General features: G+C 43.6%; 1 protein-coding gene across 1 annotated transcript in view; it reads left to right on the top strand.

Annotated features, from left to right (window-relative positions):
* TULP1 (TUB like protein 1) overlaps positions 1-13,464 on the top strand; it is a 106,113-nt gene that overhangs the window by 44,310 nt on the left and 48,339 nt on the right. The window contains exons 6-9 of the mRNA XM_063444402.1: positions 830-934; positions 4,730-4,818; positions 8,310-8,480; positions 8,590-8,702. Of these exons, the coding sequence (XP_063300472.1) occupies positions 830-934; positions 4,730-4,818; positions 8,310-8,480; positions 8,590-8,702 (478 nt within the window). The remainder of the gene's footprint in view (positions 1-829; positions 935-4,729; positions 4,819-8,309; positions 8,481-8,589; positions 8,703-13,464) is intronic.

The raw sequence follows: 13,464 nt of genomic DNA, 5'->3' as shown, positions 1-13,464 counted from the left end.
GCCAGTGAAGGACAGGAGAGGGAAGGGATGGACAGTTGTGAATCAATGTCAGCTGACAACTGTTGGAGATCAAGAGAATTAAGGTCCCTCCTGAGTTGAGGGGGGTTAGGCTGAGGTTGTTGCGTGAGGGGGTACGCAAGAGCAAATGATAAGAGGTGGTGATCAGAGAGTGGATATGGAGTGTTGCAGATATTATTTACTGTACATGCATAAGTGAAGATTAGGTCAAGGGTATTGCCAGCTACATGGGTGGAAGAATTTGCCCACTGCGATAGCCCGAGGGAGGAAGTCATTGAAAGTAATTTAGTGGCTGCAGAGGTCAAAGGTGGGTTTATGGGAATATTGAAGTCCCCGAGAATTAGGGATGGAATGTTAGAAGAGAGGAAATAGGGTAGCCAGGCAGCAAAGTGGTCAAGGAAGAGAAGAGAGGAACCAGGGGGACGGTAAATAACAGCAATGTTAGCAGAGAAGGGTTTGAAAAGACGAATTGAGTGTATTTCAAATGATGGGAAAGAGAGGGAAGGGGGGGTGGGAAGAGGTTTAAAAGAGCAGTGAGGGGAGAGGAGAAACCCAACACCACCACCTTTACATTCAGAGTTTCTTGGGTTGTGGGTAAGTTGGAGACCACCGAAGGACAAAGATGCAGGGGTGGCAGTGTCAGAGGGGGAGAGACAGGTTTCTGTTAAGGCTAGTAAATCTATTGAACGAGAGATAAAGAAGTCATGGACAGCAGTGGATTTAGTTTTAAAATAATGTCATACAGTATTTGTGTAAAGAAGTTGGTGTCATCATATGTACTTAATTAATTAGTTTTCTCTATTCTCTATAGATAAAGAATCACATTCCAGTAAAAATCCTTCATCTACAGACAAGGGAATTTCAATTTTTAAGGTTAAAGGTGAAGCAGCAAAAGATAGTAAAAAGAAGAAAAAAGGTATTTATAATAATGGTCAAAAACCAATTAATAGTTTAATATACCAAGCTAAGTGAATGTTTGTTCTGTTACTATAGCACAATATGATACCCTTTAGTAAAAAACACAAGTTATAGAGAGCGCAAATATATATAAATCATGCGATGGAATTTCTAAGCAAAAAGCTCCAATTCCAATTATCCAAACAAAGAATTAGTGTATAAAGCTGCTGGACACAATAAAAACCTTCCCAAGTTTTAAAATATCACTTAAGACACAAATGAAAATAAACAACAGTATCAGCGCTTAGTTGATATACTTATTTCTAAGGCTCACAAACAAAGCCTGCATGATGTCCTGCATGATGACGCTTTGTTTGTGAACCTTAGAAATAAGTTTCACAACTTTTTATTGTGGGATACGTATAAAGACACAGATTTCCTGTATCCATTATTGTTGCAGTTACTAATCCCTGTGGACATTTGCAAGCACCCACACTAAGACTGAAATTGGAACTCTTCATTTAATATATTTTTTTCTGTTGACCCCTATGTGAACAATAGGGGTATATCAACTAAGCGCTGATACTGTTGTTTATTTTCATGATACCCTTTAGGTTGCCTATGCGTACCACCTAACATTTATTTCCGCAAATCGGGATGGGTTAGCAGTGCCATGAGGTCAGCAGTAACAAGACACAGGTCACTAGCGACCCCCCTGAAAAGGAGTGGACTGGCCCCCAGCTATTAGGACCATGAAGGGAGCACTGCTGAAATATTTCCTGCATTGTCTTAGTGCCCACTGCATTGTGCAAGCCTGTCTAATGATGTGCTTGCTCTGTGCTGCCTGGGGACAATTCCCTGGTGTCCCCACATGAAACCCCAGAATCAGGACTGTCCCACCTGTGATGAGATCAGAACTGGGAGAAAGTGACTGTCCCAGTCACTCCTAAGTGACTAATGTATATATGTGGGTGTGTGTCTCTGTATGTGTGTTTGTGCATCTGTATCTCTGTGTGTGTGTCTTTGTGTGTACCTGTATGTCAGTGTGTGCCTTGTGTGTCACTGTTTGTATCTGTATGAGTGTCATTCTGTGTATTTGAATGTTTGTCAAGTGTTTGTGTATCTACATGTGTGTCTGCGTGTATATATGTATCTTTGTGTTAGTTTGCGTGTCTGCATTTGCATGTGTGTCCGTGTATGTATCTGTATGTGTTATATGGTGTGTATCTGCATGTGTGTCAGTGTATGCACCTGTATGTCTGTGTAACAGTCCCCCCACCACACACACTGCCACCCCCTACACCCTGCTACACTTACAATAACTCCACCAATCCTGTCACTCACCCATGCCGTACTAACCTCCCATAGCTCTGCCATATTCACTCCATTACACTCCCCTTCTCTCGCACTGTCCTACTTACCCCCCAAATCCTGTCACTCAACCATGCCATACTCACCATCCATCGCTCTGCCATATTCACCCCATTGCATTCACCTTCTCTCACACTGTCCGACTTACCCCCCCAAATCTTGTCACTCATACATGCCATACTCACCATCCATCTCTCTGCCATATTCACCCTATTACACTCACCTTCTCTCGCACAGTCACGCTCATCCCCCCATTCCTGTCACACTCTTTCTCAATAACTCTGTCACACTTGCCTCCTTTCACCCTGCCACACTCACCCTATCTCATTAACAGCTCCAATTCTGTCATACTCAACCCCTACCGTGCCACACTAACCCTGTGGGGCATGAATGAGACACATGGAGGGGCTAAGGGGGTGGGGGGGTGAATGAGACATATGGGGGGTCCCAGGGCAATTTTCACACTGAGGCCCCATGGTTTCTATTTACGCCCCTGAGTGAACCATTACCATATAAGTACACATGGTCACTTAATGAATTGTCTACAGTTCAGTCTGCATCTCTATATACTGAAAGTCTAGGATCTCTGACAGCTGATAACTTTAGTTTAAGAACAGCAGATCATTTGAGATATCCTACTATTTTCTCGAGTGCAATCCAGTCTCTTTGACTTGGAGAACTCACTTTTCTGCACAGTATTTCTACTGCAGATTTCAGTCAGGTTTGCATGTTGTAGCCAGGTACACAAATGCTTACCTCCTACTGTCCTACCTCCTACTATACATATTGTTGGGGAAAGTCTCACATACTTCAGACTCTTAGGAAGTCTGTACAAATGGGTGTAGCTACATAATGAGCATCATTATAATCCAAAAGTCTTCAAATCTAGAATTATGTGCCTTTGATTGAGAAGATAACTACCACTGTCATCTTTCTACTTGCATTTCGAGATAAAAGGCCAAATTTCCCATTCTTTTGACTTTTGTTCAATTGTGTAACAATCTCTGTGCTGTCTTGTCAAATACATGTGTCGAGGTTGTGGGGACAGTGTAGGAGGGTACCCTTTTACTTACAATAACTTACCCATAAATAACTTGATGCAAGACCTAAGTGGTGACAACAGGCCACATCTTTATTTAAACCAGTGGTAGTCAACCTTTTTGTACCTACCGCCCACTAATGCATCTTTCTTGATGGAAAAATGCCCTTATCGCCCACCAGTTTTCGCACAACTGCAGAATATTTTTTAGAAAGGAGGGTGTTTGAAAAAAAAAATGCACGTACATTTATCTTTTTATTTCTACTTAATGCATGTTTATAATGTTTTTAACTTTATAAGGTTTAATGAGAAAACAATAAAGTAAATTGAAATTCTTTTCTTTTTTTTTTTATTCCCCATATGGTTCCTGTATTTTTACAGCTGCTCTTTTTTTAATAAAATATTCTTTTTTTTTTGTAGTGTTCATAATTACAATCAAAAATGCACAAATAATTCACAATAGTGTAAATGTCAAGGCAGAACAACAATCTAATTATGAAATGTTGATGGTACAGCACTTTTTATATTCGAGAAGAAAGAGTAAAAAGCCTTAATTTACACGTCTAGGGCTTTGTGAGAAGGGTTTAGGCAGAGTGTCCCATTTGGAAAGCATTAACCAAGCAACATTAGCATAGAAATAAGGTATCACAGGCATAGTGACAGAGTTGAGGTGCACACATAGTAGGGAATGTACCACTGGGACTGCACAACATGTTAGTAAGAAAACATTACCAGTCTTATGCCTGACAAAATAAAAGTAAAAGACAACAGGTCAAAATTAATTAAAACATTAAAGCAAGATGACATGGTGGCGGCCACTAAAAGAGTGCAAAACTAAAACTCGGGTATAGAAGGGGCTACGCAAATTAATGGCTCAATATCTTTTAGCCTATTCCCTGAGCCGGGAAGCATAGAACTTGAAGGTGGAGAGCCTGGAAGGCAACGACCCAAGTAGTATTGGCTCTTTGTCCATGTGGATGATGCCTTGGAGCCTTGCCCAATTGGCCCTCGGCCTGAGTGGGTTAGCAGTTGTGAGTGGTATGCGGATAAGGTGAGTAAGTACCTGAAGGAGGCCTGCTCACTGCATGGACTCCTCTCCCCCAACTCTTCTCCTGAGGCAAAGATGAAGTAGCCAACTGACGTGCCTTCAAGGAGGCCCAAAAGTGAAGAGTTGCTCGAGCCTTTGTAATAAATTCAAGTGAATATGACATTTATAAGCTGATAATGAAGGTTAAAAAATAAAATAAAATAAAAAGGGTCTTGGATATTTTGTTCTCATTGATGCTTGCCTTGGTCAAATATAAGCTGCAACCACTGCATTACTATACATAATGCATTCCTCAAGGACATGCCACAATATCATAAACATCATTTTAAAAAACATCCTTTAACATTCTATTCCAGGTTCCTCAAATTCCAATGAGGAAGAGGAAGAAGATGAGGTTGTCAAAAACACAAACAAGAAAGGAAAAAAAGGAAAGAAATCCAAGAAGGTTATTGACAAACCTTATAAAACTATCCATTTATCAAATTGAAAAGTAGTTTTCTGCTATGTCTTTTTAATCTAATTTTGGAAAACACTATCCAAACATTTTAACCAAATGATTGATGAAAAAAACTCACCTAAAAGATTTCTATAATTTACAATTACAAGTTTACTTGCTAAAGTGACAATTTAAAGTTAATTGCAAATTTAAGGCTGGAGTAGCCAAAATGAAACCATCACTGACCTTTTCTGGTTTGCTATATTCTTTAAATTTGAAATTGACTGAAATTACTGTTAAGACTGAAGCTAATGTTATAAAAATTTAAGAAAATGCAATAATATTTTATAGAAAATTGCATTCTAGGCTGTTGCACCAAGCGTTACTCCAGTACAGTCAATAACTACTGCTATGCATACCATGTAAGGGTCCAAATGATGCACAAACACCATTAAACATAGTGATGGGTACAAGCTTATTTGACCATATCTTCATCTTCTTTTGTGTACAAATCATGCTCATAATGTCTCACTGATCAATAATGACATTTAGGAGTTAAATCAATTTGTTTATGCTTCCCTGCATGTGACTTTTGCAGCCCTCCTAAACACTTCCTGTAAAATGATCTAAGTGTTTACACTTCCTTTATTGCACAGTCTGTTTTATTTTGAATTTCTTATCTCCTGCATTGTTTGCTAGACCCAGTGTGTGATTAAACTTCAATGTATAGAGCAGGAGATAAAAACTTCTAGAGCAAGTTAGCATCTGATTTAAAAGGAAACCATTATTTTATGCTGAATGTGAGTCACAGCAAATGGAGGTGTAGCTAGGGTTGAATAAACAGAAACAAGAGTGATTTAACTCCTTAGTGGCAGAGAATTGATAGTTCAGAGGCATGATCTATAAATCAAAATTGCTTCAATAAGCTGAAGTTGTCTCATTAACTTAAAGCATACACAAAATGGGTCTACCCATAATACTACACTGTTGCTTTCAAACAGTGATTGACTAATTACATATTTCTACTAATAAAGCATTGTTTAAAGCGTAGCTCTTTTGGCCAAAAAATACATTTTAGATTTTAATTGGAAGACATTTTAACGATAAGCCTTTTTAATGTTATAAACTTTTTTATTTTATTTTTTTATGTTTCTGTTAATACTGTTAGTAGTATTCAGGTAATTAGCCATAATGAAATAATGGTCCATTAATGTTTTTATTCTGCTCTGTTTGCCCCCTCATTTTGTGACGTAAATGGAAATAAATACATTTCTATTGGTATATGAATGGTTGAATTTTATGGACTTTTTAAAGCCTAGATTTACATGTAACATTGCAATAATTTAAATATTTTTTTTTTTTTTTTTAATTCTTTATTTTTCATGTGCAAACAGTAACAGACATGCCTGAACTGCCACAACAGCTGTTTCAAGCGCAATAATAACATTCAACTGTGGTCAATGATATGGCTTTGCTTAGACTGCACAATTTTATATTTAATTAAGTTATGTTGTTTCTGGAGGCATACAAGAAGTGGTGGCTAGGTGTAGGTCGTATGGAGAGCGATGGCCTAGTTGTGTGAAGTCGTGAGCGTGTCTCTTATTTGCTGGTGTATGCCTTGGCTTGTTATCTCCTGGAAACATGGCAGTCCCGATGTCTGATGTATGTGGTCTTAGGGAGTCGGGTGGCTTTTGGCCTGCCATGTGGGTTTAGTAGCCCCTGTGACCCGGGGGTGGGGGGAGGGGGGTATGAGCAAGAATAAGTGGATGGGTTTTAGTTGGCCCAGTCTCTGTGGTTGCGAGTGTAACTACTGTTGGTGGGCTGTGTGGTGTTTCTTTTGCGGGTGTGTTATATGGGGTATGCCCTGAAGTTTTGAACCCCCTAATATCGTGTGTGCAAGGTACCGGTATATATCGGACGTGTATGCAACAAGTAATTGAGGCACCTCTAACTGTGAAGTAGTCCTTTACAGGGGCCTTATAGGCCAGTCCTTGGGTTGCGTTTCGCCTTCGGGTGGGGAGGGTAACAACAATAAACCAGGTGTATTGTCCTGCGGGAGGGGAGTTATGATCTGCCCTCAGGTGGCGGGTGCTGTAAGTGCGGCTTTCCCCTTTCCCCGTGGGATGAAGGGGACCGTCTTCGTCGGGTCCCATCTTGGTGCTGCCGTTGTTTGTGCAGGCGTAGCTGTGAATGACAGCCCCTCCGTGGGTAGGCCCAGTTGGGGCAGTAAGGCGGTTGCTTCCTGGATGTCTGAAATGGAGTATGTCTGGTTGTCATGTTGGATTCGTAGCGTGCGCGGTGTGCGCCAGCGGTAAGTAATTTGCTTGCCCCGCAGCAGTGAGGTGAGGGGTTGTAGGGACCTGCGCCATTGTAGGGTCTCCCCGGACAGATCCGCGTAGAAGGCTAGTGTCATGCCTTCAAAGGTGTAGGTGGTGGATCCCTTCAGGGCTGCCAGTACCGCCATCTTGTCTGTCGGGCTTTTATATCTCACCACTAGGTCTCGGGGGGCCGCCTCAGGGGCTCGCCGGGGTTTCGGGATCCGGAAGGCTGCCTCAAAGCCAATGTTCCTGGCTTGTTTAGGTGTCAGTAAGGTGCCCGATAGGCGTCTCAAGAGGTGAGGGATTTCTTCTTCTGGGATATCCTCTGTAATTCCACGTATCTTTAAATTGTTGCGGCGCCTGGCATCCTCCATTGCCGCGAAGCGCTGGTCGGTTTTGGCCTGCTTTTGTTTAAGAGCCTGGATTTCCTGCTTGAGCTGTGCAATATCTTGTGTTTGCCTCGTGGAGGTAGCTTCGGCCGCGTCGATGCGGTTCACTAGGCCCGCGAGGTCCGTGCGTAGCTGTGCGACGTCTGCCTGGAGAGTTTTTTGCAGATCTCCCAGGAGAGTCTTCAGTAGCGTTGCCGTGACCGGTTCTGCTGCTGGGCTTGGTGTTGGTTGTTGGGGTCTCTCTGGAGGTAAGCTGATAGTGGCATCCTCTGGATAGAAGTCCCCCGAGGAGTCGGAAAAATCTTCGATGTCGGCGGCCATCTTGGGGCCGTAGGCCCCTTGCGCGTTGTGGAAGAGATCTCGTATGCTGGTTCCCTGTGCGGGTCGGTTTGGTTTTTGTTTTTTTGTCTTCCTCCCCATTGCCGTTCTGGGTCGCCTTGGTGTAATTTTTAGGGGTTGGGTGGCCGTTATTCGTTGGGTAACACTGGGTATCCACGGAGCCCATCCACCCTGCGTCTTGTCTGATCGGCTGCCACATAATTTAAATATTTTTAAGAAAATATTCAGCTTTCAAACTAATACTAACTGCCGCAGGATGGAATTTGTTATATGGTTGGGGTTATTTGCAAAAGGCTGTAAAAGAGAAGATAATGAATTTATATCAGGTAACGACAGAATAAACCGTTAGCTAAATCTTTTAGGAAAATGTTTGCCATAACGTGAGTTTGAGTTTGTTTCTTTTATGCATCTATTCAAACAGATTTGTTTTCTTAAATGTTGCTTCTTTTGGTAGAAGGAGGAGCCTCCACCCTCCCCAGTAATTGAAGTTGGCAATCTTGAGGAGTTTGTTTTGCGTCCAGCAGAACAGGGTGTAACTGTCAAGTGCAAAGTGACCAGGGATAAAAAAGGAATGGACAGAGGATTATACCCTACATATTATGTTCATCTAGATAATGACAAAAAGGTGAGGGATATTTTACAATGTTATGAAAATAGTTTAATGATTTTATATGATTAAATTAGTTGTTTTCCCCTCATTCTATACACATGACTTTGATATTTTTATACTTGAGGTTTTCTTACTAGCTGGAAGAAAGCGGAAGAAGAGCAAAACGTCCAATTACCTGATTTCTATTGATGCTACTGACTTGTCACGGGGAGGAGAAAACTTCATTGGGAAGTTGAGGTCAGAACCATTTCACTGTTGATTCCATGATGTGGCATTTTGACCAAAAGTCTGAAATTATAAAACAGTACTACAGGAGACTGCATATCAATGTCATATACACGATTTTACAGTTGCGTTCTGCAAGGTCACTCACTGGACGTCCTATCTTGATAAACATATATCATTTTAAGATAAAAGATTAACAAAGAAAATAAAATACGTGCTCTATAATCAGCAAGTCTAATGGTCTATATCTTACTCATAAATCCATGCATACAGCTTTGTCAGTTTTTCAATTGTTGCTCACATTTCTGCAGTGTCCTGTAACAACAACCAGTCATTTTAAACATAGCTTCTCTGTCACAAGCATAGGTTAAGATCTACATAAATTATTTGTCAAGTGTAATTTAAGTCCAGGCTATTATCGTTATGTTTTAGATACATCTGGTTTGCGATATATATATGTGTGGGAGTGTGCTGTGTGTCTGAGGGTGCTCTGTGTGTGTCTGAGGGGCACGCTGGGGGCGTGCTGTGTGTGTCTGGGGGCGTGCTGTGTGTGTCTGGGTGCTGTGTGTGTTTGGGTGCTGTGTGTGTTTGGGTGCTGTGTGTGTCTGAGGGTGCTGTGTGTGTCTGGGGGTGCTGTGTGTGTCTGGGGTGCTGTGTGTGTCTGGGGGTGCTGTGTGTGTCTGGGGGTGCTGTGTGTGTCTGGGTGCTGTGTGTGTCTGGGTGTCGTGTGTGTCTGGGGGTGCTGTGTGTGTGTGAATGTATTTTTTATTTAAATTAAAAAATATATATATTTTTTATTAATAATTAAAAAAAAAAAAAAAAGGTGTATATCCCCCCCCTCCCTTCTTTACCTTTAGCCTGGGAGGGGGGAGCCGTTCTGCCTGGAAGGGGGGGGGGGCGTTAAGCCATGGAGGGGGGAGGGGGGGGAACCATGCTTCCTCCCCTGGTGGTCTCAGTGGTGAGAGTAAACTTTAGCCTGCAGGCTAGAGTTCACTCTCGCGAGATCTAAGCGTTGCCGTGGTAACCGCGGCAACGCTCAGACCTCACGAGAGGACCCAGCGGAGCTGCTGGCTAGAGCTCCGCCGGTCCTCTCTCCTGCCTCTCTCCCTCCCCAGCCGGCTGCCGCATGTCAGTGCCTCTGGGCCAGTGAGGGAGATCTTTGATCTCCCCACCGGTCCATGAAGGCACACAGCAGGGCCAGCGCTCGGATAGCGCTGGCCCTGCAGGGGCTGGCAGGGGACATACTGTGATCTCCCCTACCGGCCTCGGCCCCACGGCCATCGTGGCCCACCGGGCATTTGTCCGGTGTGCCCGATGGCCAGTCCGGGCCTGAACTTAAAGATAAAATCAAACAAAAAAAAATTCTAAACTTATATATAAAGATGAGACATGTCTATCACCAGAGAAGATTGTGATGGCCTTTAATGATTATTATCATCAGTTATATAATCTGCCTTGTAACCAAACAGACACTAGGGATTTCTTTAGAAATAAGAACCTCCCGAAGATCTCGAAGAAAAGACTACCGTATATACTCGAGTATAAGCCGACCTGAATATAAGCCGAGGCCCCTAATTTTACCCCAAAAAACTGGGAAACGTATTGACTCGAGTATAAGACTAGGGTGGGAAAAGCAGCTACTGGTAACTCTCTAAATAAAATTTTTTTTTTTTGTCAATCTTTCTTTTATTAGAGGCAAATAAGATGGGATACAGAAGAGAAATTGGAGGAAACTGTCAAATGAATTACAGTATAGGGTCAATACAGCAAGAGTAAATGACATTTCCTGAATTACAGTGCCTCAATTTTTTAGTTTTTTGTCGTTAAAACCTTAGTTAGAAAATACAGGCTAAGGATCACAAGATCCGGTAGGTAACATGCTAACCTATTAGAGGTCCTACAGTTAGCTGTAAATGCTTATACGAGAGGCTCATAGTTTAAAGTAACAGCGGTGGAGCATTAGGTTAAAAGTTGGAAGTATCGATCAGTGAGCGATAATACAGGCTATGGATCAGAAGATCCAGTTGGGAACATGCTAAAATATTAGAGGTCATACAGTTGGTTTCACCTGAGTAGACAGGAGGCTCACAGTTTAAATCAGAATAGGCAGAGAAGTAGAGAGTCTATAATGCCTAACCCATCACTATTCAATCAAGGTACATTTATCTCAGTATTGCTATGTAACTAGGCGTAAACTATGACTAGATGCTAAGAGAGACACAAACATGAGAAATGATTACCAGCAATCGAATAAAATAATAATAAAAATAAAATATAAAGAGCTGGAGGGACATCATCTGCAAAATACTAAACCAGGCACAAGGTAGTCTGTTGATGTTATGAGAAGGGGCAAATACCACCAGTGGTCTGCCACTCGGGCTAGTCCTCATCATGTCCAGTGGCAGAGGGCCAGGTCTAGACCCAGAGTCCCGCTTGCTTTCGCCGACGTTAAACCGCTGATCTGAGTCTCTGTGTTGGCTATGTTGCTTTTGAGGGCCGCTCGTCCTCTGCCTGAGGCCTTGATGGGCACTCGCGCCTGTGTGCCATTGGACCCGTCGTCAGGACCGTGGGCCCAGGGTTCCGCCGGGCCCCTAGCTTCTCCCTGGGTATATGGCAGGCTGTGGGGGGGGGGGTTCCTCCCGATGAGCACCCAGCTCAGATGAGACGCGTGCGGACCTCTCAGCAGCGAAGTATCCGTGAGCGGTATCTGTTAGGCTCTCTGCCCCGGGTGTCTGTTTCTGTACCTGAGAATGTCTCGGGTGCCGGCGCTGATGGTGACTGCAGGTCATCCCGCGGGTCTCCGCCATCTTGTGCGCGGGTCTAGGCTGCATGTTGGTGCACGTGTGTGGGACTGGTAAGCGTAAGCTCTGCATCTGCTATTCTTTGGGCATTAATGCTGTTTCAGAGTGTGGGTCGTGAGGTTCAGGCGATCCTGCGTACCACGCCAGGTCGTTTCTGTAGTCGGCTATAAATGATCACCGCTCTTGTGACCTCCGCCATCTTAGCCACGTGTCTGAGGCCTGCATGATGCTCCACCAGCTCCTCCGCTAGTAGTCCAAAGCTTGGACCGGGATCACCCCCCCGGTCCGATGGGGGGGGAGACAGGGCCGGGTCCGCCGATGCGCCCTGCGTGCTCCGGGCTCCGTAGGGCAGGATAGTGGAGCGGCGGCCGTCCACTCCACTCACCGCCAGGCAGGTACCCTTTGATTGCTGCGGGGCACCCCTCCTCCGGGGGACTAGAACTCCTCGAGCAAGCCTCTCCCCGGCTCCGGTGGCCCGTGTGCTTTGCAGGTCGAGGTTGGTGGTAATTGTTTGCAGGTTAGGTACCGATTTTCGGGCAAATTTTGCATTTTGTGCAGGAGCTGTGCTTGCCTGCGACCGCTTGGCTCGGCGGCCCGGCCCCGCCCCCCTCTCTAAATAAAATTAGATCCTAAAAAAAATTATATTAATTGAATATTTATTTACAGTGTATATAATGAATGCAGTGTGTGTGTATGAGTGCAGTGTGTGTGTATGAGTGCAGTGTGTGTGTATGAGTGCAGTGTGTGTGTATGAGTGCAGTGTGTGTGTATGAGTGCAGTGCGTGTATGAATGCAGTGTGTGTATGAGTGCAGTGTGAGTGTGTGTGTTGCAGAGCCTTGGTGGGGGGTGGGCATTTTTATTATTATTATTTTTTTAATTATTTTAATATAATTTTTTTATTATTATTTTTAAAATATAATTTTATTATTATTATTTTTAAAATATTATTTTATTATTATTATTTATTTTTTTCGTCCCCCCTCCCTGGTTGATACATGGCAGGGAGGGGGGCTCTCACTCCCTGGTGGTCCAGTGGCATTGGCAGTTCAGTGGAGGGGGGCTGGCAGAGAGTGCTTACCTCTCCAGCAGCTCCCTCCTCCTCCGCGCCAGTCCGGTCAGCTCCCTCTGCCAGCTCACAGTGTAAGTCTCGCCGCCGCACTATGACCCCGCGGCTTTCGCGAGACTTACACTGTGAGCTGACAGGGGAGCTGACCGGACCAGCGCGGAGGAGGAGGGCGCTGACCGGACCGGCGCGGAGGAGGAGGGAGCTGACAGGAGCTGCAGGAGAGATAAGTAAACGCACACAGCCCCCTGTCTGTATTATGGCAATGTAAATTGCCATAATACAGACATTGACTCGAGTATAAGTCGAGTTGGGTTTTTTCAGCACAAAAAAATGTGCTGAAAAACTCGACTTATACTCGAGTATATACGGTAAATGAAATCTAGACACGGATAGAATTACTGAAACCTAACAAAGCACCAGGGCCAGACAGGTTTACGGGGACTTTCTATAAACTATTTAAAAATCTGAAAAGAACCCAGAGAGCGTAGACAGCTATCGCCCAATCTCTCTATTACATGAAGATATTAAGCTTTATGCAGGAATACTGGCAGATATATTGAAGGGGATTATTGGCCATCTGATACATAAAGACCAGGTGGGGTTTATCCCAGGACGACTTTCGACTAACCATACAAGAAATATGATTGGGATATTGGAACAGGCTAGAGATGTTCTGGATGCAGAAAAGGCCTTTGACAGGGTCAACTGGGCCTTTCTGAGGGAATCTTTGACATCTTTTGTATTTTCCGGAGGGATACTTGGAGTTATTATGGCACTATACAGAGGCCCACAAGGTAGAATTGTGGGTCCTGGTATTAAATCCAATTAATTTGGGATTACAAACAAGGCCATTAAAAGCTTTGGAAACAACTACACCCAAAAAATTAAGTTATATGCCGATGATGT

Source organism: Pelobates fuscus, chromosome 1 (assembly GCF_036172605.1).
Source record: "Pelobates fuscus isolate aPelFus1 chromosome 1, aPelFus1.pri, whole genome shotgun sequence".
Classification (NCBI taxonomy): domain Eukaryota; kingdom Metazoa; phylum Chordata; class Amphibia; order Anura; family Pelobatidae; genus Pelobates; species Pelobates fuscus.
The sequence above is the reverse complement of the archived record's forward strand: the minus strand, read 5'-3'. Positions and strand labels throughout refer to the sequence as shown.